We start from the raw sequence: 25,331 nt of genomic DNA, 5'->3' as shown, positions 1-25,331 counted from the left end.
AAAAGTTTAATTTGAGTGATGGGTGGTTTTGGTTGGGGGAAGATATAAAACATTTTCTATTATTAATTATATATTAATTAATTTAATAATTTTTAATTACCACCTGATTTATGAAATGAAAATTAATTCCCTTTATTTCTGAAAACTATTGTTTAAAAGTAGATTCTAGGTAATTTTCTCTTTAATAAGCGAAAGCCAGAGAGCCAAGCCAAAGCCTAAGCCATTTGACGTGTACTGACTACCGGTTCATCCAGTAAAAATGTTTATTTTAATTAATTGCCCAAGAAAATGATGAAAAGACAAAGCTTGTAATGAAAATTGAAGGGGGAGAGGAAGAGAAAGAGATGACCAATTGATCGAGGCTAATTCTTGCCAATGCCCCTCTTTTTCTCACACTCAAATTGCCCTTGAATATTTTTTCAAGAGTTTTATTCAATTATAAACTAAACCCACATTATATATTACAGATCTCGATTGTATACTGGTAATAATATCAATAATAGTGTTGTAATTTAGAGGAAATGGAGGCAACTGCTGGAATGGTGGCTGGATCTTACAAAAGGAATGAGCTTGTTAGAATCCGTCATGATTCTGATAGTGCAGTATGCTTTTGGAAAAACCCATTTCGATTTTTAGTCCTAATTTACAGTATTTTTCTTTATTAGTTGGAATTTTGTGTTTACATCTCAGGGGTGGTAGAGTCGAAGTGAATTTTGGGCTAAAGTTTAAATCTTTATTGGACATTGAAGTGTTGTTGTTGTTGTTATTATTATTATTATTATTATTATTATTATTATTATTATATATTTATTTATTTATGTATTTTTTTGGTGTGTTAAGTTGCATGTAACGTGGTGTTTGAATAAGTACTGGTTTTAGTAGAGTGAGTTCTAAGATCAAGATTAGTTTTTTCTCTTGAAATTTGGAAGTGGCTTCTAGTTAACTTTGATTTTGACTCTCTGATTTTTTATTTTTTTGAGGTTTCATATGTATTTCTAACTTGGACCTTTTATTTTTTGTTTAAATGGAGTCTGTTCTGTTGCAGACTAGGATCCAGTTAATTGAAGTTTGATTTATTTATTATAAGCTCGGTCATAGTGATGACCTCAATATATATCTGTCTTTGGATTTTCTGTCAATGTTACCGGATGATGTGTAAGAGTTGATTAATTAAACGTTGGACACAGAGTCTAGTGTGTTGTTTTAATGATTCTGTTGATCTGGGCTCTTGATGATTCAGTTCATTGATTGACAACCCACTGCTACTAAATCACCCCCCCACGCCCGCCCACAAGTTAAAGTGGTGCTTGCTGTTGCACCTGGAGTCGTTATCTATGTGACAAGAGTATCACGTTCTTTTGCCCCTGTGATCTTGCTAAAATTCAATTATCATCTTGACATTTGGGAAATTTCATATTCCGAATCCCTCCTTCCATCTGATTTTCTATTATTTTGCGCACAATAATTTCGATTAACTTATTAAAAAAAAAAAAAGGTTAAACCCTAATCTTAAGGGTCCCCCACCACCCCTACCCTGGAGCATCGTGAGGGAGGTAAATCGCAGGTTATGCCTCCAAGGGTACAAGTGAAAGGCTGCTTGTACACTTGCACTTACCCAAGAGCCAAATCCATATTTCAGGATTCGAACCCTTGACGCAACAGCCTCAAACAAAATTGGATTTCTCCACCCTTCCCTTTTACCACTTGGAGATCTGCCCTGGGGGCAATTTCGATTAACTTATTGCTTGCACATGATGCAGCCAAAGCCCTTGAAGAATTTGGATGGTCAGGTTTGTCAGATCTGTGGGGATACTGTTGGACAGACTGCCAGTGGTGATATCTTTGTTGCTTGCAATGAATGTGCTTTTCCAGTTTGCCGTTTATGTTATGGGTATGAACGAAAAGATGGAAATCAGTCATGTCCCCAATGCAAGACTAGATACAAAAGACACAAAGGTCAGTCTGCTAATCTTTTTATTTACTTCAATTTTTTATACTTTTTTCCCCTTATATTTGGAGGTTTGGGAACTTATTAATTAGCTCTCCATCATTTATTTTAGGGAGTCCTCGAGTTGAAGGTGATGATGATGAGGATGATGTTGATGATTTAGACAATGAATTCAGTTATTCTCAGGGAAACAGCAAGACTCTATCCCAATGGCAGGGAGATGATGTTGAACTCTCTTCATCTTCTAGACCGAGTCTCACCAACCAATTCTTCTTCTTACTAATGGGCAGCCGGCAAGTTTTTGTTTTTATTTATTTATTTATTTATCTTTTATGAACTCCACCTCTGCCTATGTGTAAGTGGTTTGACATTGACCCCTACTCGTCTACTGAAAAAAATTATGATTTGTTTATGTATACATTAGCAACAAAACAATTCGTAGAGTTTCTAAAGCTGCAATTTTTGACATAATAATGGACAATGCCAATGCAAGAACTTAAATCCAGTTGCATTAGATTATGCCCTTGTTTTGCCCCCATTTCTTAAAACTCGTTTTCAACCACAAATTTTATGTTTTATCAACTTTTCAACCATACATTTCACTAACTTTTATTGAAATTTATTGAAAATATAATTTTTTATCGAAACCAAACAGGGTCTATAGTGCATCCAGCATATGTGGCTTCATTGGCATAATTTTTGTTACATAGTTGTATTTCTAATTCTGAATAAAAAACTGAACTTCTTCTTCATTTTTTTTTATTATTATTATTTATTTTTTTATTTTTTTTTTTGGCATTCTTTCTTTTTGTTTTATCTTTTACTTCTACAAGTCCAGCACCATTTGCCGACTAAACGCAATGACTAGCATTCTAATGGAAGACACTGCGTGATTTTCCTTATTGCTTTTAAGACAAGGCCTTGTTCTTTACCTCAAGTCATTTTGGCAATCCTTTGAAGGAACATAAGAATGTCTTTTAAACATCAAATAGCATTGCTTCATTTAGGAAAAACCTGGCCATATGCAGTTCACTGTTCAGAAATGGCGATTGTGTTTTGCATCTTTCAACTAAATTTATTGTGACTATATTTTTTCTCCCAAATTTGTACATAACTGACAGGTGTCAGGTGAAGTTCCCAGCTCTATACAAGACACTCAATCTTTAAGAAGTACATCAGGACCATTGGGCCCTGGAGACCGGCATGTTCACTCCCTTCCTTATATTAATCCAAGGCAGCCTGGTAAGCTACTTATCACTGTGTATGAATTGTGTATTGTAAGCTTATCTTGGTATTGTAAGGTCCTTTTTATGTGAAAACTACTGACTGAGTAATTAATTTATGCAGTTCCTGTGAGAATTGTCGATCCATCTAAGGACTTGAATTCTTATGGACTTGGAAATGTCGACTGGGAGGAGAGAGTGGAAGGTTGGAAACTAAAACAGGAGAAAAATATGGTGCAAATGACCAACAAATACAGTGAAGGGAAAGGGGACGTCGAAAGCACCGGGTCAAATGGTGAAGAATTACAAATGTTAGAATCTTTACTCTGGTTGTTTTTCCTGGGTATAGTCGGTATAAATGTCAAAAGTGTTGGGGACTTTTCAGTGCGCGTCAGGGCACTGCTGTGCTACTATTTCTGTTTGAACATTCATCTAATTATTTTAAGTCTGCTGCTCTATTATCGCAGTCAACTGGGACATTAATTAGTTTAAGGGAGACCATGCATGTAGGACATCATGGAATGTTGATCTTTACGTCCTTCTTGATGCTAATAATTTGTTTTTGACAGGGCTGATGATGCTCGCCAACCCATGAGTCGTGTTGTGCCTATTTCTTCTTCTCATCTTACCCCTTATCGTGTTATAATCCTTCTTCGGTTGGTTATCTTAGGCTTCTTCTTGCAATACCATTGTACTCATCCTGTAAAAGATGCTTATCCTTTGTGGCTGACATCAGTTATCTGTGAGGTTTGGTTTGCCCTCTCCTGGATTCTGGACCAGTTTCCAAAGTGGTACCCCATCAATCGTGAGACATACTTGGACAGACTCGCATTAAGGTTTGTGGGTGTTATATGATTGTTAAAGTTAAAAGTCCTCGTAAGGAAGTTTGGATAACTACCATGAGTACGAAATGACGTCTTATCTTTCAGTTTGGTTCATTCCCTTGTCAATGATTTGTTATTTTCTCTCAGATATGACAGGGACGGTGAGCCATCCCAGTTAGCCCCTGTCGATGTGTTTGTCAGTACAGTGGACCCCATGAAAGAGCCTCCTCTTGTCACTGCCAATACTGTGTTGTCCATTCTCTCTGTGGATTACCCTGTTGACAAAGTCTCCTGTTACGTCTCAGATGATGGTTCAGCAATGCTAACATTTGAAGCCCTCTCTGAAACTGTAGAGTTTGCTAGGAAATGGGTGCCTTTTTGCAAGAAGCATAGTATCGAGCCAAGGGCCCCCGAGTTCTATTTTGCTCAGAAGATAGATTACCTTAAGGACAAGATTCAGCCTTCTTTTGTCAAAGAACGCAGGGCAATGAAGGTAATTGACGATGGTACCTATAGTAACTATAGTTTATTTGGATCCTCTGAATTGATCATCCATTCCCTTTTAAAGGGAGATAACTACTTGCAATTCGAAACTTAATATGCAATCCCCAAAATGTTTTCTGTTAAGGAAGAAAACTATATTACATTGTGGATAATTATATTTGTAAAAATTTGTTTTGCAGAGAGAATATGAAGAATTTAAGGTACGCATCAATGCACTTGTTGCCAAGGCTCAAAAAATGCCTGAAGAAGGATGAACAATGCAAGACGGAACTGCTTGGCCTGGAAATAACCCTCGTGATCATCCAGGAATGATCCAGGTGATGTAGTTGTCTTTTGAGTTTGAAATATCCAAGTTATGCCTTAGCGGTACATCCTGTTTTAAAAGTTTACTTACTTTATGGATTATCTGGTTTTCAGTAGGGGGCCTTGATACAGATGGAAATGAACTTCCACGCCTTGTTTATGTTTCTCTTGAGAAGCGTCCAGGATTCCAACATCACAAGAAAGCTGGAGCTATGAATGCCTTGGTAGGTTATTGGTCGCCAGTCCCTATCTAAGAAGCACCGATACTTGTAAACTTGTTTCGTATCCGTATCCGATACGTCGATACTCTCTGATATCCTTTGATACGTACTGGATACTTTTTTTTAATTATTTTATATATTTTTATATTTTTTTACATATCCCATACGTATTTTTTAATTATTTTATTTATATTTTTTTGTATGATTTTTTATACGTATCCGATACTTCATGATTAACATGCACCTTTACTACAAAATGCTGCTTTGAAACTGATAGGCTCCAATCCACCTCATCTATTCTAGAAGGAAATAGAAGAATTAGCCTACAAATGGGGGAGGGAAAACTAAGTTTTGTTAGAAATAGATCTATAAATAAGAGTAAAATATAGGAATAGAGGTAGGCAAATATTGAGTAAGGAAAAGGAGTCCCGTAAACGTCTTCATACTTGTAACTTCTGTAGTTTATTTCAATCAATATTCCTTTCAGATTTAGTCTTCTTTTTAGAGTCCTATGAAATTGGTATAAGAGCCGTCAGACGAATGGAATCAAACTTCAGGAGGGAGTGGAAGGAGAAATGGAGTTCAATATTCAATCGGTGGGAGAAGCTGGTAATGCAATAGGAAGGAGATCGAGACAATGATTCGGGACTGGATTCATGTGGCCGACTAAAAATTTCAATATTCTATGGCGAAAACACAAACAAGTGAGTGTTTGAGGCGGAAAAGATCTTCTCAAGAAATCAATTATTGGAGGCAGAGAAAATAGAGGCTGCAACAACTTGTTTTGACTGGCAAACTTGGGATTGGTTTCAGTTAATAGATTGTCGCGACCTGTGCAAACCTGGAAATAGTTGAAGTGATTGATGTTGGATCAATTTCGCATTAAGGAGGTCTTCATGGTTGAAGAAATTCCAACGCGTAAGCACTCGGGTGTGAGGAAAGGAGAGATGTTGGAAGCCCTAGCTTTTTCTTCGACATATGAACAAGGACTATTGTCGGAGGTGGAGAAGACAACGGTGAAGGAAGGAGAAGAGAATGGGCTGGTGAACTGGAAGACAGTGAAAGAACAGCCGCCGGAGGAAGTGAAGAAGAAGCATAAGTCCCGATTTGCGAATCCTCTGCACCAAGCCACAAGATCATCAATAGCAGCCGGAACTAGAGGAACTCCAACAGCCATAACAGGTGCCTATCCATTGATATCACAGATGAAGCAAGGGCACACCGTGGAAGATGAAGGTAATGAGCGATCTGGGTCATATGTTTTTTCTCGTGAAGTGGTAGGAGGTTTGGAGGGCCTTGTTAATGGGCTACAGGCGGAAAGGATGAAAGAAGAGAAAGTGGGGAAGTTAGTGGTTTGGGGCCATGATATGGAGGGAGCCCAACAAGAAGATTGCAGAAATTCAAGCAAGACAACTGAAGCCAGAGTGGGCCATTTCATGAAGTTGGCCCAACATGTAGAATATAAGAATGCTTTAGCGAGAATGGCCCAACTGAAGTTTTTCCCAAGCAGAAATAAAAACTCTCTACGCCCACTACCCTACAAGTACAACAGCCCACCATTTTACCCATATCAAAACACACCCAACACTTATCCAAATTACGTAAATCATTCCAACGTGACACAGTCGAACAGTGCTAAAACCTAGCGAGCTACAGTTCTTCGTCGCTCGATCGCGGCGAAAGGAGGGCCTTTGTTTCAGAAATTGACCAACGTCAAGCTGCTGGAAAAAATGGCCAGGGGACTGTGTTACTGGTGTAATAAAAACTACAGCCCAGGTCATAGGTGTGGAAATAAGGCGAACCAGGTACGAGTATTGCAAGAAGATGAAGAAGGTAGTTTATGCGAGAAATTCCTGTCCGACAAAAATCGTAAAGGAATTTTGACTGAACTTTGAGGCTTTTGCAGCACCTTTACTCAACATTCAAGAGGAGATTCTGGATTGTACATTTGTTTATGGGTTAAAATCAGAAACCTGGACAGCAGTCAGTCTATTACAGCCTAGTGGGTTGGGCTTCATAATGAAGATGGCCCAACTAATTGTGGACAAAAATCAAGTGGGTAAGATGGCCTAAGACCACCAAAGTGGACCCAAATACACTATGCTAGCTACACCTCCAAATCTGTGGGCTTCAAAAGAGACTAAATTCTTCCCTATGAGAAACCCTCACAAGGGTTTATGTACAAAGAACAGGCAAACCGTGACGATGGAAGAGCAGGCAATTGGTACCACCAACACTTCCTTGACTCCCACCTTGAGGACAAGGTGGATTTAGAAACGGGGGGTAATGATAGGCTCCTATCCACCTCACCTATTCTAGAAGGAAATAGAAGAATTAGCCTACAAATGGGGGAGGGAAAACTGAGTTTTGTTAGAAATAGATCTATAAATAAGGGTAGAATATAGGAATAGAGGTAGGCAAATATTGAGTAAGGAAAAGGAGTCCTGTAAACGTTTTTGTAGTTGTAACTTCTGGAGTTTATTTCAATCAATATTCCTTTTAGACTTAGTCTTCTTTTTAGAGTCATATCACAAACTTCTTGTGCAACCTATTTCTTCATCTAGTGCCATATTCTTTCGTACACTTTACGAGAAGGAGTATAATAACTCTATAATGAGTTGAAGAATTAGTTTTCATTCATAGCAATTTGTATCTTTTATTAAAAAAAACTAGATCTCTATTCAAAAGAAGAATTCAAAATGTGGGAAATTATTGGAAACTTTTTTGATACTCGTAAAGCTATTAGACTGCTTGAAGTTGTTAATCTATCATCAGATGAACCAGAGTTGAAGATTGTTATTATTAATAATAATGAAGAAATTGTTATTGATGTTGAAAGAAATGAAGTTTCTACAATTAATGACTAGGATAAAGTGCTTTGATATTTTATTTATTTTCATTATCATGCTTTTGTATTAATGTTTTTTAATATTAATAAATTTATGTTGAATTTTATAACACGTATCGGCGTATCCTAAGTTTTTCAAAAAAGTCGTATCGGCTTATCCCTATCGTATCGTACTCGAATTACGTATCCGTATCCGTATCTGTATCCGTGCTTCTTAGGTCCCTATAACCTTCCTGTATCTAAACACAATTGATGATAACAGTGATGTGAAGTTGGTGAATAACTAATCACATGTCATTTGATTAACTCACTAGTTTGTGTAAATTTCTGATAACCATGTGATTATGCTTGGGGCTGATGGTTGGATATGTTTAATAATACGTCTGTTCTTAAAAAGAAGTGCCAAATTGCCATTATAGGATCAAAACTTTATGTTTAATTTGGTTTCAGCCATTTCAAATTGTTTTAAATGGTCTGGTTTGAAAATAGCGCCAAAACCATCCTAACTGTTAACCCCTAGTATTTATAAGGCTAGCCAAATTAAAGCTTCTTTCTGGTATAAATCATCAACTCTAACTGGGCATAGCTTGCTGTTAATTCACATTGGCATGTACCATCCACAATACTTCAATGGACAATGGCTTAATTTGGAGGGAAAAAGTATAAAAAAAGAGAGTTACGAAAATTTTTCCTTGTTCTTGCCTAATTTTCACTCCAGTATGCTGTCATGGGTTGAGTCCACCATTGTGTGCGAGAGAGTTTCTGAAACCATCCTTTGCTTCTTTTCACTCCTACTTAATTATTATTTAAAAAATATATATTTGGAAGTGCTTTCAAATCTCATTTTTTGGTACGTTCTGCAGATTCGGGTCTCTGCCGTTCTAACAAATGGAGCATACCTTTTGAATGTGGATTGTGATCACTACTTTAACAACAGCAAAGCTCTTAAAGAAGCTATGTGTTTCATGATGGATCCTGTTCTAGGAAAGCAGACTGTTCAATTCCCACAACGGTTTGATGGCATCGACTTGCACGATAGATATGCTAATCGCAATATTGTTTTCTTTGATGTACATTTCACTCAAGTTTTTACAACTATATATAAGCTATCTTTTGTCATCCATACATTATCAACTTTGTTATGGTCTCATGCTACAGATCAAATAGAAAGGGCTCGATGGGATTCAGGGTCCAGTCTATGTGGGAACTGGATGTTGCTTTAATAGGCAAGCTTTGTATGGGTATGATCCAGTCCTTACTGAGGAAGATTTGCAACCAAACATTATTGTCAAGAGCTGCTGTGGTACTAGAAAGAAGGGAAGGCATGCCGATAAGAAATACATTGACAAGAAGAGAGCAGCAAAAAGAACTGAATCCACTATTCCAATCTTTAATATGGAGGACATTGAAGAGGGTGTGGAAGGCAAGTCTATTTCCTCTTTAGACAATTTTTGATAAGGAAGTCAATAAGGTTTTGCAGCTAGCTGATGTTTGATGTCATTGCATTGCAATTCACTTATTTCTGCAAAATCTAAAATTCTTTTTCTGTTATACCCACCCCATTTAAAAGATTAAGCCATTAAAGAGTAGACACATTTATTTATTTAAATTTAGTTTTCAAAAATCTCACTCATGTGCATTTTCATAATTGCACTGTTTTTGTAAATGGGTGACAACAAGACTCGAACCTATGAACTCTTCCAATTCTAATACCATGTTGAGCTACCTCATCTAAAACTTAAGTTGTTAGAGAGTCAACACATTTATTTATTTTTATTTAGTCTTCAACATTTTGTTATCTCAGAGTTCCCTTTTTTTTACTTAAGGAAATCTGACTAACATGGGAATCACGCACAATATACAAATCTCTGAGCTTCTTAACTTTGTATCCAGTTTCAAGCTTTTAGCTATATTATTAGTGATTCTGATACAAGCATGACTTAAACCATAGTGATTAATGCTTATTGCTTAATGCATTCCTTGCATTTTACAGGATATGATGATGAGAAGTCACTCTTTTTGTCTCAAAAGAGATTGGAGAAGCGGTTTGGTCAATCACCTGTTTTCATTGCTGCCACCTTTATGGAACAGGGTGGCATTCCGCCGTCAACAAATCCTGCTACCCTTTTGAAAGAAGCAATCCATGTCATTAACTGTGGGTATGAGGACAAAACTGAGTGGGGCAAGGAGGTAACTTTTATAGTTTTCCCATGGGTTAAAAACTCTCTTACTCACCCTACTCGTTGCAATGTTTCATTTAAGTGACCGATCTTTTCTCTTCCAAGTTAGTGTTCATTTTTGTTTTTGTTTAGGCACACTCTGTTTACCCGTCTCTCTGCTGAATTAATGGAATTGATTATGTGGCATGAAAAGTCCTTTGGTGCATAGCTTTTATCATTCAACTAGACAAAAAGCTTCTTTTTGGACACGTTGTGCTTGTTTTTGTTTTTATTTTTTGAAATTTTTGTTTCTTTATAAAGCACATTTCAAGAGTACGACTTGTCCAACAATACGTTTCTCTCCCTAGTTGGGTGATAATATTAATGCACTAATGTATTTTCCATGATACATCATAATCTCCATTAACCACACCAGCTGTTTTATTAATCAGCCAGATGGAGTGCCTTACATGAAACAAAAATGAAGTTTTATACTTTTATTGACTAACTTGGAACACAAAAAAATTTCCGTGACCGAAGTGAAACATCACTACAAGTTGAAAGTGTTTTTAACCCAATTTTTAATATTGACACAGAATATTATAGAATTAGGGCATCTAGAGTTCAGATTTTATGTGTTGCGTTTGCATTTCAAGTTACAAGGCATTTGGATTATTTCTTTGCTTTCAGATTGGTTGGATATATGGTTCTGTCACCGAAGATATTTTAACAGGGTTCAAAATGCATGCTCGAGGATGGATTTCAATCTATTGCATGCCTCCTCGCCCGGCTTTCAAGGGGTCTGCTCCTATCAATCTCTCGGATCGTTTGAATCAGGTCCTTCAGTGGGCTTTGGGATCCATTGAAATTCTTCTGAGTCGGCATTGCCCTATATGGTATGGTTACAATGGAAAACTGAAGCTCTTGGAGAGATTGGCGTATATCAACACTATTGTTTATCCCATTACCTCTATTCTGCTGCTTGCCTGCATTCTTCTGGCTATATGTCTTCTTACTAATAAATTTATCTTACTAATAAATTTATCATTCCCGAGGTAAGCAACTAATTTCACTATTGCTGGTTATGAAGTGTTTTTCTCTTTTATGTGCACACATCATCATCCTGCTTGAGAAGCCAAAAATTAATGGCCAAGAGTGCAAACAATTAAGCTTTCAAATTTATAAAAAAAAAAAATTATTGGTCAAAGTTAGAAATTAGTAAGTACAATTAGGCAAGATTTATTTCTAAAATAAGTATTTTTTGCCAAAATATCCAAACATGTTGGAAACCAGAAGTCGCTTTTAAATAAATTTGTGTTTAAGCTTAACGACAGGCTCCAGGATCCATGCTTCCTCCTTTCCTCCACGGGCTCAGAACTGCAAGGTGCTCGGTGGGTGGGGAGCTGATATACGACTTCCTATATTGAATTCCTGTAATAAAGACAATGGTTTCCCCACCATGTTTTGGTCATTGTCAAATAGGAAGAAAGGATCAGCATGGCGATAATTTTTTTGCTATTTTTTTATTTCTTGTCTCCTGCGTGATGTATTGACCATGCACCTACTTTTATTCTTCTGCAGATAAGCAATTTTGCTACCATGTGGTTCATTCTTCTCTTTGTCTCTATTTTTGCTACTGGAATTCTGGAAATGAGGTGGAGTGGTGTGAGTGTCGAGGACTGGTGGAGAAACGAACAATTTTGGGTCATTGGTGGAACATCGGCTCATCTCTTTGCTGTTTTCCAAGGTCTCCTCAAAGTTCTCGCTGGGATAGATACAAATTTCACGGTCACTTCAAAGGCTTCTGATGAGGATGGAGACTTTGTGGAGCTTTACGTGTTCAGATGGACATCCCTACTCATTCCTCGCACCACCGTCCTTATTGTGAACTTGGTAGGAATTGTTGCTGGTGTTTCATATGCCATCAACAGCGGATATCAGTCATGGGGTCCTCTCTTTGGTAAATTGTTCTTCGCTATTTGGGTTATTGTCCACCTTTACCCCGTTCCTCAAAGGTTTGTTGGGCCGGCAAAACCGCATGCCTACAATTGTCATCGTTTGGTCGATACTCCTCACATCCATTTTCTCCCTGCTTTGGGTTCGGATCGACCCGTTTACATCAGAGGCTACAAAGAGAGCTGCACAAGGTCAATGTGGTGTCAACTGTTAGTTATCTTGAAAATATTCACACTCCGTTCCATGTCTCCTCTTGATGCTTGCTTTAGTGTATATAGACGAAGAACTAATGGCATGTCTGGTAAGATTGATCAAGTGATGATGGACAGTATTAATATAGAAAAGGTTGTTAAAAATCTTGACATTGTACCGTCCAGTTCAGTCCAACCAATTCATTACAGTACTATAAACCAAATATGCCTTCGTGTGATAAGTCAAGTGCTGAGTCCTAAGTTATGTTGTACCATCTACTAGGAGTGATATGAATGAATTCATCACACTTTGGTAATTTTGTCATTTTATTTTAGTCCACACTTTTTGTAAAGGTTGGATCTAGGGGTGGACGCGGATCGGTTCGGTTCTCTTTTCGGGTATCTAGTAAATGGAACCGTCGGGTCCAAATATAATTATGGAACCGTTCGGGTTCGGTTCCGTTAGATTTTGTGCTATAATTAAATTTTTTAACATTTATAACAACATTATATAAATACAACTAATGATACATTTAATGATTTTGGAATGTCAGAGACTAATAGACTACCTGTTCAAATGATCGCTACGGTCAAAGTTTCGGTCGGCGGAGGTCACAATTTCGATCGGAGGTCACAGTGTCGGCCGACGATTGTATATGTTTTGGAATATTAGCAAGGCTGTGAGAGTGAGTGCGAAAGTCAAGACAATGTTATGCATTTTAGTGTAGGTGTTTAGGGTTATTTAGTGGATTTGATCTTGTTGGGTTAAGAAATGAAACAATAAAATGGGTAATTGGAGCAAAAATTAAAAAATTAGAAATGAAACAAATTATTGGGTCAAAAATTTGGATTTAGAAATTGTTAATTTGTTTAAAAAAAATTAAAATTAAAATAACTTGATTTACTTAATATAAAAAAAAAAAATTAGAAAGATTCGGTTCTTATTCGGTTCTTGATCTAGAATCGAGAACTGAACGATACCCGTTGGTTCTCAATTCAGATACCCTTTCGAGTATTTAATTTGACAAGAACCGTCGGGTTCGGTTCAGTTCGATTCGATCGGTTCGGTTCGGGAGATTTATCCAGTCCTAGTTGGATCTCTTTCACTCATGTTCACATGGTATAGTTGTGTCTTAAAACTTCCAATTTGTGAAGAAATGTGATTATTTGTTTTGTTATGTAGTGTGCTTTATGGATAATTTTGTTATGGGTGGAAATGGCTGAATGGGGGTGGAAGAAGTATGCCTATAGATAATTTTCACTAGCCTGTGCTTTAGGGTGAGGTGAATATGAGCTAGTTAGCTTGGAAATCTTTGGGTTCGGTTCGACTTGGCTCATCGGCTTGCCTAAAGATGGGATGAGTCGGCTCGTGAGCCTTTTCATTAAAAAAAAAAGGGAAAATAAAAATAAGGATTTCAAATTTGGGCAACCAAAGAGCCGTTGAAATTGATTTAGCTCCTGTTTGTCATCCTTTATTTTACATTCTTTCTCATTATTTTTTTCTACAATATTCATTTTTAAATACACATTTTCCATTAAAATAATATTACATGCAAATAAAAAACTTTCGTTATTTTTTAACTATACGTTATTTATCAATCATTATTTCATAATACATTTCTTCAAACTAATGAGGCTCAAACATGCCTTAATGGCACATGATACAAAAAACCATTACCTAGAAGGCTGCTTTTGCAATAATAATGGGGAGTCAGTGGGCTTGCCTTGCAACCCGCCTCTTGCATCGGAAAAAATGAGCTTGACAAGTCGTAGAGGTGGGCGCGAGTCGGCTCGATTTGGTTTGGTTCTAAAGAGAGCCGTATCGAACTAAAATTTTCGGATATCTAGTAAATAGAATCGTCGGATCCAAATATAATTATGGAACCGTTCGGATTCGGTTCTGTTCGGTTCCATACTATAATTAATTTTTTTAACATTTATAACAATATTATATAAATACAACTAATAACGCATTCAATAGTTTTGGAATGTCAGAAACTAGTAGACTACTTTATTCAAATGATCGCTATGGTCAAAGTTTCGGTCGGTAGAGGTCACAGCGTCGGCCAGCGATTGTATAGGTTTTGGAATGTCAGCGAGGCTGCGAGAGTGAGTACGATAGTCGAGACAACGTTATGCACTTTAGTATAGGTGTTTAGGGTTATTTACTGGGATGGATCTTGTTGGACTAATAAATGAAACAATAAAATCGGTAATAGGGCAAAAAATTAGAAATGAAACAAATTATTGGACAAAAAATTTGAATTTAGAAATTGTTAATTTGTTTAAAAAAAATTAAAATTAAAATAATTTGATTTATTCAATATAAAAAAAAAGATTCAGTTCTTATTCGGTTATTAGGTTTTTAGTCTAGAATCGAGAATCGAATCGTACTCGTCGGTTCTCAATTCAGATACCCGTTTGGGTATTTAATTTGACAATAACCGTCGAGTTCGATTTGATCGATTTCGGTTCGAGAGATTTGTCCAGTCCTAGCAAGTCGTATTGAGTAAGCGAACAGTTAATTTCATTTAACATCCCTAATAATAAGTGGCAGAGGATCTGGTACGGGTGCAGGGTGAGATGAAGAAGATACTTGTTATTTTTTTGGCATCTATATGGCGGTGGAGGTTCTAGTCTGCTTGGGGTAGTTTGAGGAAGGAGACTAATCAATTTTCAGTTCTTCTTCTTCATTTTTTTATTATTATTATTTTTTAGAATAATTTTACAAAAAGTGATTTTTTAGAAAAATAAATATGTACTAAAAAAGTAAAAATATTATAGATTCAAGTATAAAATCATTTTATTAAAATAAAGTATTGAAAAAATAAATTTATGCAAAAGTAAAATTTTAAAAATGTGTACGGAGCTCAAAGCTCACACATTTTATTAAGCGCTTGTTTGAGCTCCATTTTTGGCGAAGAATGCTTTTTAGAATAGTAGATTGATGTTGAATATGCGGTTAAAAAATAATGAAAATTTTTAAATTTAGGTGTAATATTATTTTATTAAATGATATGTGATTTAAAATAAGAGTACGACTATTTTCATCCACTTTTAAAAATATAATTATATTATATTTTATATCTTATGTAAAATTACCTAAAGAGAAATATATAAAATTAAATAAAAATATATCATTCGATCTTCATTCACTAATATTTACTTTTATAAATTCTTTTAAACATTTTTATATTCTTTTAGAATTTGTGTTTAACTAAAATTCTAATAATAAAAAAAAAACAATCTTTATCTAAGATCATAAAATATCCTCTACGACAGAAATTAAAAAAAATAAATCAGCACATTATTAGAGTTATTATTCTTTCATGATATGAAAAACAGAACATTATTTTTTATTTTTTTTTAAGTATTGGTTTGACAAATAAAAATATATGAAAAATTTCAAAATAAATTTCAATACCTGTCCAAATATTTTTACATTATAAAAAGAAACAAATTTTTATCAATTGAAACACAAACAACCAAAATTATGAACTTATAAGCAAAAAAAATAAAATAAAATATTAATATATGATTTGAGAAGGAATTTGTTTGATTGTTTGAGCAATATACTCTTGTGAGAATCTTATAAATTCAAGAAAAGGGATTTGCTAATATTACTAAATATTAAAGCACCAACATAACAATATAGAAAATAAAAATTAAGAATCATATTAAATGATGATCGTCATTGGATGAATATAGTGATTTTTAAAAATTTTTGAAATTGTATTAGGAATGTATTTATAGTGGGCTGAATATATAAAATTTGTATGAATCTATAATGTTTCAATGAATGAATTTAATAAGAATAATATTGAAATTTGACGTTGATGAAAATAATAATGCTTTAAAATTTTAGCCCCCGTTTGGTTATATTTTTTACCCTGAAAAATCAATTTTTTTTTACCATCACTTAATATAGTCCGCTATTATTTTTTATTTCTTCACTCATATGTAAGATCCACTTTTTCTCAATGATCAAAAAATTGATTTTTATAATCATATAGGCTCTTAATATTTTAATAGGCATATATAAAAACTATAATATAAACACGGCACCCAAAAAGAATTAAGGGGAAAAAAAAAAGTTTTTGAAAATAATGGGATGAAACAGCGGCTAAGCAATGTTGTCAAAATAAACGAGATGCGATTTCCGTTTAAAACCAATAATCACAAAATCCAGGTATATACATCCCTGATAAGAACACCTTTTTCCGACCGAGGCTTGAGATTTTCAGATTTTAGAACTTGAAAGCTGAATCCCAAAAATTCAAGAAGAAAATGGAGAGCTTAACCGAGGGAGTTAACAATATCAATATTTCTTCATCTGAATCGCAAAAGAAGAACAGAATCCAAGTCTCCAACACCAAGAAATCCCTCTTTTTCTATGTCAATCTCTCTAAGGTCTCCTTTCTTTGTGTATAAATTGTAAATGGATTTGCATATTTTTCTTATTGCATTTCTGTATTTTTTCTTTGTTGGGTTTTGCTAAAGACTGAATTTTTATTTACTATTTCTGTTTGTCAAATTGAGTTGCTGAGAAGTATTGATGTGAAAAGTTATGCGTCTGTGATTCAGGAATCTTTTTTCATTTTCTGTTCTTGATTATCTGTACACGCAGACACGGCCACACTGGTTTAGTGGAATATTAAGATTTTATACATTTTTCATATTTTTCAACTAGTTTCTGTAGAAATATATTGGGAACTCAGTAAAAGGTTAAGAAAATTTTAATTTTTGTCTTTTCCTCTTTATTTATCTGCAAGTATATAAGGGCTAGCATTTTAGGGTTTAGCCAAAGACGGAATATCTATATACTCAACTTCCCCCTTTTGAGTCGCATGGGAACAATCCTGTAAATTACAAAAAAATAAAAATAAAAAAAAAAATAAAAAAATGGATCTAGAAAATGTATGATTTTATGATTTCATGTTACTTTTATTTTCCTCTTAACTATTTTCGTTTTGCCTTGTCTACTTGTATTCATATACATGTATTTTGCATTTTGTTCAATTTCATATCATATATTTATTCTTAGAGAGGTTTAGTCTTTGAGGTTTAACTAATAGCTGAATCTTTATGCACTTCTTTTCTCAATAGTGGTTAAGCAAAATGTTGTAATTAACAAGATATTTCGTGGGTCTTATACTTGTTCATTGATTAAGTTCAAGGTATTTGTTTAAATGGAACAGAAGGAAGATCTATAAGTTAAAATGAGATTTGGTTGTACATGCTATTTAGTAACTAATACTTGTAAATTTGAACATGATTGAAAATTTGTTAGTTTGGTATCTCTTGTAATTGTCTTTTCTTTTTCTTTTTTTATTTGTTGATTAAATAATTTTTTTAAGAGAGAAATAGTATTAAAAATTAGCAGCTTATTATATTTTTGTTTCTTGTGATTATTCATCTTTGATGTCGACCATTGGTTCAAGAGTTTGAGCATAATGGATAATTCATAATTGCCTATTTTTTCCCGCTAAGAACCAAATTTAAAGCATTTTCTTAAACCATATATTTTAAGAACTTGTTAAATTTCAAGTTTGCAAAAGCTTTTCAAATTTGAGGTAAGAAAATCATTTTTACCTTCCCTTCCCTATTTATATATTTTCTCTAGTTTTTGTATCTAAAGGTTCACTTTCTTGTGGCCAAAGATCAGCATAAGCTTGTTTAAAGATAGGTTATTCGGTGAATGCGCTTGAACCCATCATAGGAGCTGGAGACTCTTTCAATTATCTGAATGTGCACTTGGCCTTTTCGTGATTCATGTAAATAGTGTTCATTTGAGATTGATTTGAAAGATAAACAAGCTTTGGTTCTTTTAATGCTTAAAAATAAAAATAAACAGCTTGAACAACCTACTTTGTGCTCATCCTTAAATACCGATCTATTGATTCAGGTAGATCCATTTTACACCCCCTAATTGAGTATAAGTTCATAGTTCACGGTTAAATTTGTCAAGCTAAAAATGAGGATAATTTTTTGTAATGCGAAAATTATTGCTAATAAAGTTTTGGATGATCAATATCCGGTACTATATTACTCCCTTTTTAAGGCCATTGCCAGTGAAAGGGATAATATACATTCTACAGTCATATTCATGTGGGATCTGTTTGTACATAAATGAGGTACCTTATAGTCATCTAATGAGTTGATAATCACGTTTGCAGAGGTACATGCAGCAATACAATGAAGTGGAACTCTGTGGCCTTGGCATGGGTATTTCTTTTTATCTGCAACTTTAGAATTTCAGTTGTTCAATGTTAGAGGAATTTTGCTCAGTATGCTTTTTCATGAATGGAACCTAATGTGAATTTATTGTATAACAAATTACATTGTTTTTTGCCTTCAGCTATTTCCACAGTGGTCAGTATTGCTGAAATTTTGAAGAACAATGGATTTGCTGTTGAAAAAAGTAAAACTCAATTTTCCTTTTTTTTTTTTTTTTTTCATTAAGGAGTTTCCTTTGCCTTTTCAGCTTTCCCCTTGTTCCTCCTTATTCCGACCTTTCCTATACTTCGTAGCCTAATATTACCCTTGATTGAATGTTTTTTAAGGTGGATTGAGATAGTAAGGGACAATAATGAAGAAGAAAAAGAAAATAAAATTGTTAATCGAAATGTCTTGTTTGGTCTAATATTGTATACCGAGTATGCACTCATATATTTGTTCTATATGCAGAAATCAGGACATTGACTGTAGACATGAGGGATGAACCTGGGGCACGGCCAATCCCCAAGGCGAAGGTAAGTTCGAAATTCTTCATCTAATAAAATAAATATGAAAGATTGCAAATGGATGCAATTCAGCAACATATGCAATTGGCCCAAGCAAAAGTTCTTGCAAGACTTCTTGGTTTTCGCAAAATTCTAGAGATTCCAGTTGAATGCATTGTCCAATCATGACTTGATATTTTGTCTTTGAATGTGTGCATGACATCTCTTAAAAGTAGACATCAATTGAGTGTTAAAAAACGTTGGTATCACCGAGCTTGGCTGAATACTTCTGAAACACCGGTAAAAGGGTTGACCCTGGATGCAGAAATAACACCATAAATTTGTCATTTCATTGTTTGCTGTGGACCAACGTTGTTAAGACTTCAGAGTTCTCAATTTTTGGATGGATTTTGGTCTCAAAATATTATTTCAGGAAGACACATCATACACGTTCTAATGAAAATTACACTCAATTAGGCATGTCAACGAGTTGAGTCAAGTTGAGTGAAATTAAGTTGGGCTTTTTTTGGCTTGAGCCAAGCCGAGCAGAGCAAAGCAAAAGCTCGGCCAATTGCATTTTTGAGACCGTATATAGTAAGGGATTTTCTTGGTCCATTGCAGACCTGTGGAATTATATTTCATTGTTCCTCCATTCGACTATTATTTACCTTTGGCTTAAGAGCTCGCTTTTCTGTTGTTCGTGGTTTTTGTTTCATGTAGATTGAGATATTACTAGTGAAGACGGAGAACTTTGATGAATTGATGGCCGCTGAAGCAGAGGAAAGAGAATATGGAGTCTACGAACAAAATTGACAAGGATACTTCTGAAGTCTGGTCCAAGGCTCGTCTCCTTTTATCTGTCTGAATTGAGTACTAGTGTCTAGTAGTGAGGCAAATAACTTAACATATCGTTGTACTTTATTTTCACTTTGTGGGTTTGTCAGGTTATTGATTAGTTCTGTAAAGAACAAAAACTTCGACGAAGTTCATATGTTTACAGCGTTTGATATGTTATTTTGGAATTACACCTTAAATTAAAATCAAGATCCAGGGTTCAATTTGGCGTGTAAACTCGAGCATTGGAGTCTTGCAAGGATATTGCAAAAACTTCAGAAAGGCATTTTTGCAGGCTGAAGCATTCTGATATGAATATACGCGGTCAATCTCTCAGGAAAAGGTGAATCATACTCTCCCAAAGATAAGGAAAAAGCAGAAACAAAAAATGAAGGGAAAGAAAAAGGAGGAAAGGAAATAATATGGGGATATGCCCTCCGACCATAAATTTTGTGTCATGTAATAGCACAAGAAGCTAAATTGAATGCATTTGAATCTTAGATGTATGATACCTTTATACTATGTTGGCACTTCAAACGTAAGTCTCGACTGGCATCATTGTCCAATGATCAATTCCTTGTTAAAATATCGATATCAAGGACTCGAACCTCTGATTACCAAAATACATTAAAATTACTAGACATTATTCCTGCGGCCTGAAAGTACACAATACAGACAAGTTCATTCTGACGCTAAATTAGAACCTTCAGCATTTATTTGGTCATTCTTCAACACGTTAAAATATAAACCAAAATCGCTTGGAAAGGTTCTAATACGCACTTTTTCTCACCTCTAAATACAAGTCTCAAATGAAAATTCCAAGCAAAACTTTCGAGTGAGGAAAATGATGAAACATCAGACAACCAGAAGTCAAATGAATCTATATGTTATCCTTAAATCTAAGTTTCGTTTACTCATTTGTAAAACAGCTCTCTTTTGTAAAACAGCTCTCTATGCATTATCTTCGTTCTCAACCAAAATCCTCTTGCATGCCTCGTAACACATGAAAGATATCCCAGCTGCAGGCACCAACTTCATACAGCTCGGGCCGAGCCCTTTATATAAACCCTGAATCCCTTCTTCTTCAAGTATGCAGGCAAGAGCATGAAGCACATTCTTGTACACTTGTCGCCCACTAAGCGCTCCAACCTGCATGTGCTTACGAGCCACCTCAAGAGGGAAGGTAGCGCTACTAGATATAGCACCGGCTGCGGAACCAATCAAAAGTGTTTCGATGTTGCCAATCTTCTCTTGTTTGAAAATCTTCCGGTATGCCTTTCTTAGAGTGTCATATGCACAGTAATTGGTGGCAGCATACGGAATTACTCCAATAAGACTAGGAGTCAGACCTCGATAAAGCTCTTCTGGCCCACCTTCACGTAGTATTTTTATAAACGCATCAAGCAAACCATTGTAAGCTCCTCTCTGCATATTGGAACAAGAACTACCAATAAGGATGAAGTATGGAGATACGAAAAGTTAGAAAAGGGTGTGTTTGGCTGTGCTTAAAAGTAACTTTAATTTTGCACATTCATTTATTAATAATAAAACTTGCTATTCCTGAAAGTTAAGCATTCAGTTACCTGAATGGTCAATCGAGTCTTCAGTAATTCGAGGGGATATGTCACTAAAGTCGAGCTAACTCCAGCACATGCTCCTGCAATCAATGAAGGTGGTATACGCAATTTGGGTTGTTCCCCTAGTTTTGGCGACAAATTTTTGTTGATGGTATCGTAAACAAATAACTGCAAAGTACTTGCAGCTTTCAGGAACAGGTAAAAAGCACAAGGCAATACTAGATAAATAACAAAAAATGCTTAAAGCTTGTGAGCAAAAAATCAATTAGACATCTCACAGGAAAGTAAATCATTAAATGTGCATGAATTTGATCAAACTAAAGACAACTCACAAAGATAAATTATGACATAAGATTACAGATTGAATTATAAATTTTAAAAATTAGATTGCACACAGACAAATGATGCCTTACATGCAAACAAAGAATTTAGAGGACAAGAAAAGGGAGAGGGCTAGAAACTAATTGACTTATTTTGCAACAACGAATAGAATATTCTTGTCAATACACACAGGAGGACCATTCAATCCATAATCCTCAAATCACCCTACTGTCTATCAAGACCAACATTCTGTTATCCTCAAATGCAAAACACGGTTGGAAGACTTGCAGTGAGTTGATCGAGGAGAAGGTTGTTCGAGACTGGAGGAGCTAAGATATTGTAGTTGAAATAACCTTCAAGAGAAGGAATGGCAAATTTACTTTTGATGTGACTTGTTAATTTCTTTCATTTAACCATTAAGACACAAAATAATACACCGGGTTAAAGTCTTATCCTAAACGTAAAGTAGTAAACTCTATTTATTCTACAGCCAAAAGTTCATCAGTAATATTCCTCCCATCAACCTTTAGAAGGGATTTGAAATAGCTAAAGACCGAAAAAACAGATACTGTGCCTCTTAAGGCTTGGTTGGTAAAAGCAACCTCCCGGAAACTGGATAGTATTAAGAAAGAAAAAGTAGCTGAAATAAGCTGAAATTTGTCTCACAGTGTTGTATAGTCGTATGTAACAAACATAACTTTGTGTCTTAACGCTGGATGGACTAGATGATGGTCAAGTTCTTAAGGAAAAAAACTGAAGACAGAACATGCAAATTTGGGACAAAAAGAAATTTGAAAGATCAAGCTCTCATGGTTCCAGGGCAGTAGAATTAGCTGATTTGAAGAATTTACCCATGAAAAAGTCAGACCCAGGGAAGATAACAATCCAACAAATTTAGGTCCGGCCACACGAATTCCCCTTTAGAAGTCATGATATAAGATTAGATAATAAAATGTTATGAAAAAAATACAAGGCTTTCTAACATATTTTCTAAATCGGTGTTCCCTAAAAGCAATGCCACAGATATTGTTGACCTTGGTGCTTATGGACAATCTAATATTCTTGACTGAATAACAGAAAACAATATCTACCATTTCTGAAAGGTGGTTTTAATAAGCAGGCATCACTAGAGACGTTCTCGAGACTACAGATGAGGTGGTGTATTACACGGGATAAAAATAAAACAATGTCATCATGAATGCAAAATGGAATTACAAACAATCAAAAACAACAGAGATGCTAGAAATCATTTATATATGTTTGGTATACAATATAGGACAAGGCTGGGCTGTACAATTGACAAGAGTTAGGTTATTTTCTTCTGTTTAGTAATATTGAGCCCACATTACCAACCTAAACATGCTATTTGAGTCTTCTACATGGAGCAATACATGTCAAGCATATGATAAAATTCACATTAACACAGAAAAAGCAGCAATAGTTAAAGATGTCTTTCAATGGCAGAAACAACCAATATGTGACCCTCAAGTTCATTAAAAAAGTGAAGCACATTTAAGTATTATAGGCAACCATAGACAGCTAATCATAAACCACCAGAATCAACAAAACATAAGCCAATACGACCAACAAGATAGGCTAGCAACTAATAACAAATTAAAGATAAAAAGAGAGTCAACATTAACCAACAAAGAACATCTTATAGGCAAAACCCCAATAACCAAGACAGAAAATAAATGAAAACTCAGACTAAATAACATAATACTGTCAGTTTCATTGTCCCTTTTTCTTTTACTTACCTCTATGGCTTTGCTTGGTGCAACTCGAATCACATTAACAAAATTTCCCCTAAACAATCCTGGCCATCCATCAGTCTTCATAATATTAATTAATACCTCCATAGTCGAATGACCACTACTCCCAACCATCAAATGAGTCCTTATCGTCTCCAATGGAGCTACAGCAGTCCTCGAAACCGCCCCAGCAATTGCACCACTAATCAACCTCCTCAATGAAGGATTTTCAATCTTAACCTTAAGCCTAAGCCCATTTTTCTTCTTCTTAACCACCTTTTTCTCCTCCTCCTGCACACCCACAATATTAAACCTCTCAGGCGATGAAACATACTTCACAAATAAATCGGCATTCAGAAACTTAAAACTGCCATTTTCATTGTTGTCCATTTGACCTACAGACGCGAATAGCCCACCACCTGGATAAAAGTTGCAATCTTGGGGAGTCCATTGGAGTCTCAACTGAGAATTCGACAATAACCCATTGTTTTTATACTCCAAAGCTTGAATTTTTCCTCTCTTATCCATAATTCAAAATTCAAACAGAAAAATTACCTTCCAAAACAATAACCCCCTTTTTATAAAATCTCAGAAAAGATAACCCACCCTACAGATTCATGTTTCCAGGCAATTTGAAAATAGTGAAGGAGCACAAGATTCGATTTTAATCAAACGGGAGTACCAAGTGTCCATTCTTGACAACTGGGTAGGTATTAAAAAAAAAAAAAAAGATTCGAACTTTTTAACTAAGAAAGATAATTAATCCGACGATATATATATGGATGTGTATATGGCTATGCGTGTGTGTGTGTGTGACGAATCAGAGAGGCAGAAGGGAGGCGGCCGCCGCTATGGGTGGTCGGTGGCGGAGGAATCAAGAGAGGTTCTTTCTTAGCTTTAGGGGCAGCGCAAGCGAGTAGAGGATTCCGCCCCTCTCCTCTCCAACCCCAAACACTAATGCTAATATATATGCGTGTGGTCCGTGAAACTGACGGAGATAATACAAGGAAAATTTTTCCCATATTTAATCACAAATAGTCCCTGACTTATGGTCTCCGTGCGAACTGCCGTCTCTTTGGCTCATTTATAAACATTATAGTCCATATATTTCGAGGAATTCAAATATTACTTATTCATTTATTCACTAATCATTTCTATTTATTTATATTTTAAATCGCTTATAAGCCCTTCTCAATAGATGCATCAAATAACAAACAATTACATATATATCACAACTACTAATCTCACGATAAATAGCATTTCTCTCTCAAATATTAGTGTGCAAAACATAGAATAAGAACAGAGGTTGAATAAAGGCTATAGGTTAGAGATTATTTTTGAAAAAATTCCAAATGTTTCAAGGAGTCTTTCCACAACGGACTTGTGATAGAGCCTGTGCCTGGTCAGAAATATAGTGAAATCATCTTTTCATATTCTTTCCCCCGACCCTGCTACTAAGAAAGATGTGCACTTCTTAAAATATCTTATATACATAGGCAGGGTTCTGGAGGTTCCAGCTATAGGAGAACCAGGAACGGAAAGCTTTCCCTCCTTTCTGCCCGACTAGTATTCTTGCTTATTTTGATGATCCTCGATACAGAAGAAAGAGTTCGGGCATTACTAAATATGGGATTCGCACATGAAGAGTGATTTCTTGGTTTCGTCCAATCATGAATAACTTGATTATTTTTAGATAATAGTAAATAGACCAAATTCAAAATACTTATAAAAAAATCGGAAAATAAAGACCTAATAAAAATATTGATACACAAGATAAATAGAAGAAAAGATAAGAAGATATGCATAATTTTATTTGTCTAAGAGATCTTGCAACCATACTTTTAGATGTTGCATAATCCCGAGTGTACTGGGTTAGTTTTGCCAGATATTTTACAGATTCTCACATGTGGGATGCACCTCATTAAAAAATACCCCTAAAAATCCGAACC

At 35.3% G+C, this 25,331-nt stretch overlaps 2 protein-coding genes and 1 pseudogene across 2 annotated transcripts; 2 read left to right on the top strand and 1 right to left on the bottom strand.

The window, feature by feature from the left end:
- The first annotated feature begins 294 nt into the window (after window positions 1–294).
- On the top strand, window positions 295–12,517 carry LOC111397576 (annotated as a pseudogene).
- Window positions 12,518–16,267: 3,750 nt separating this feature from the next.
- On the top strand, window positions 16,268–19,957 carry LOC111397574 (uncharacterized protein At2g34160-like). Its single transcript, XM_023024569.1, has 5 exons — window positions 16,268–16,587; window positions 18,354–18,402; window positions 18,536–18,598; window positions 18,865–18,929; window positions 19,620–19,957. Exons 1-5 carry the CDS (start codon window positions 16,465–16,467, stop codon window positions 19,710–19,712), a joined length of 393 nt encoding a protein of 130 aa, XP_022880337.1. The 5' UTR covers window positions 16,268–16,464; the 3' UTR covers window positions 19,713–19,957.
- A 330-nt stretch (window positions 19,958–20,287) lies between these two features.
- Window positions 20,288–24,337, bottom strand: LOC111397573 (adenine nucleotide transporter BT1, chloroplastic/mitochondrial-like). The gene is made up of 3 exons (XM_023024568.1): window positions 23,389–24,337; window positions 21,317–21,478; window positions 20,288–21,158 (listed from the first exon to the last, which is right to left on the bottom strand). Exons 1-3 carry the CDS (start codon window positions 23,908–23,910, stop codon window positions 20,685–20,687), a joined length of 1,158 nt encoding a protein of 385 aa, XP_022880336.1. The 5' UTR covers window positions 23,911–24,337; the 3' UTR covers window positions 20,288–20,684.
- Window positions 24,338–25,331: the final 994 nt, after the last annotated feature.

This window comes from Olea europaea, chromosome 7 (genome assembly GCF_002742605.1).
Source record: "Olea europaea var. sylvestris chromosome 7, O_europaea_v1, whole genome shotgun sequence".
Classification (NCBI taxonomy): Eukaryota; Viridiplantae; Streptophyta; class Magnoliopsida; order Lamiales; family Oleaceae; genus Olea; species Olea europaea.
This window is presented reverse-complemented; position numbering and strand designations above follow the sequence as displayed.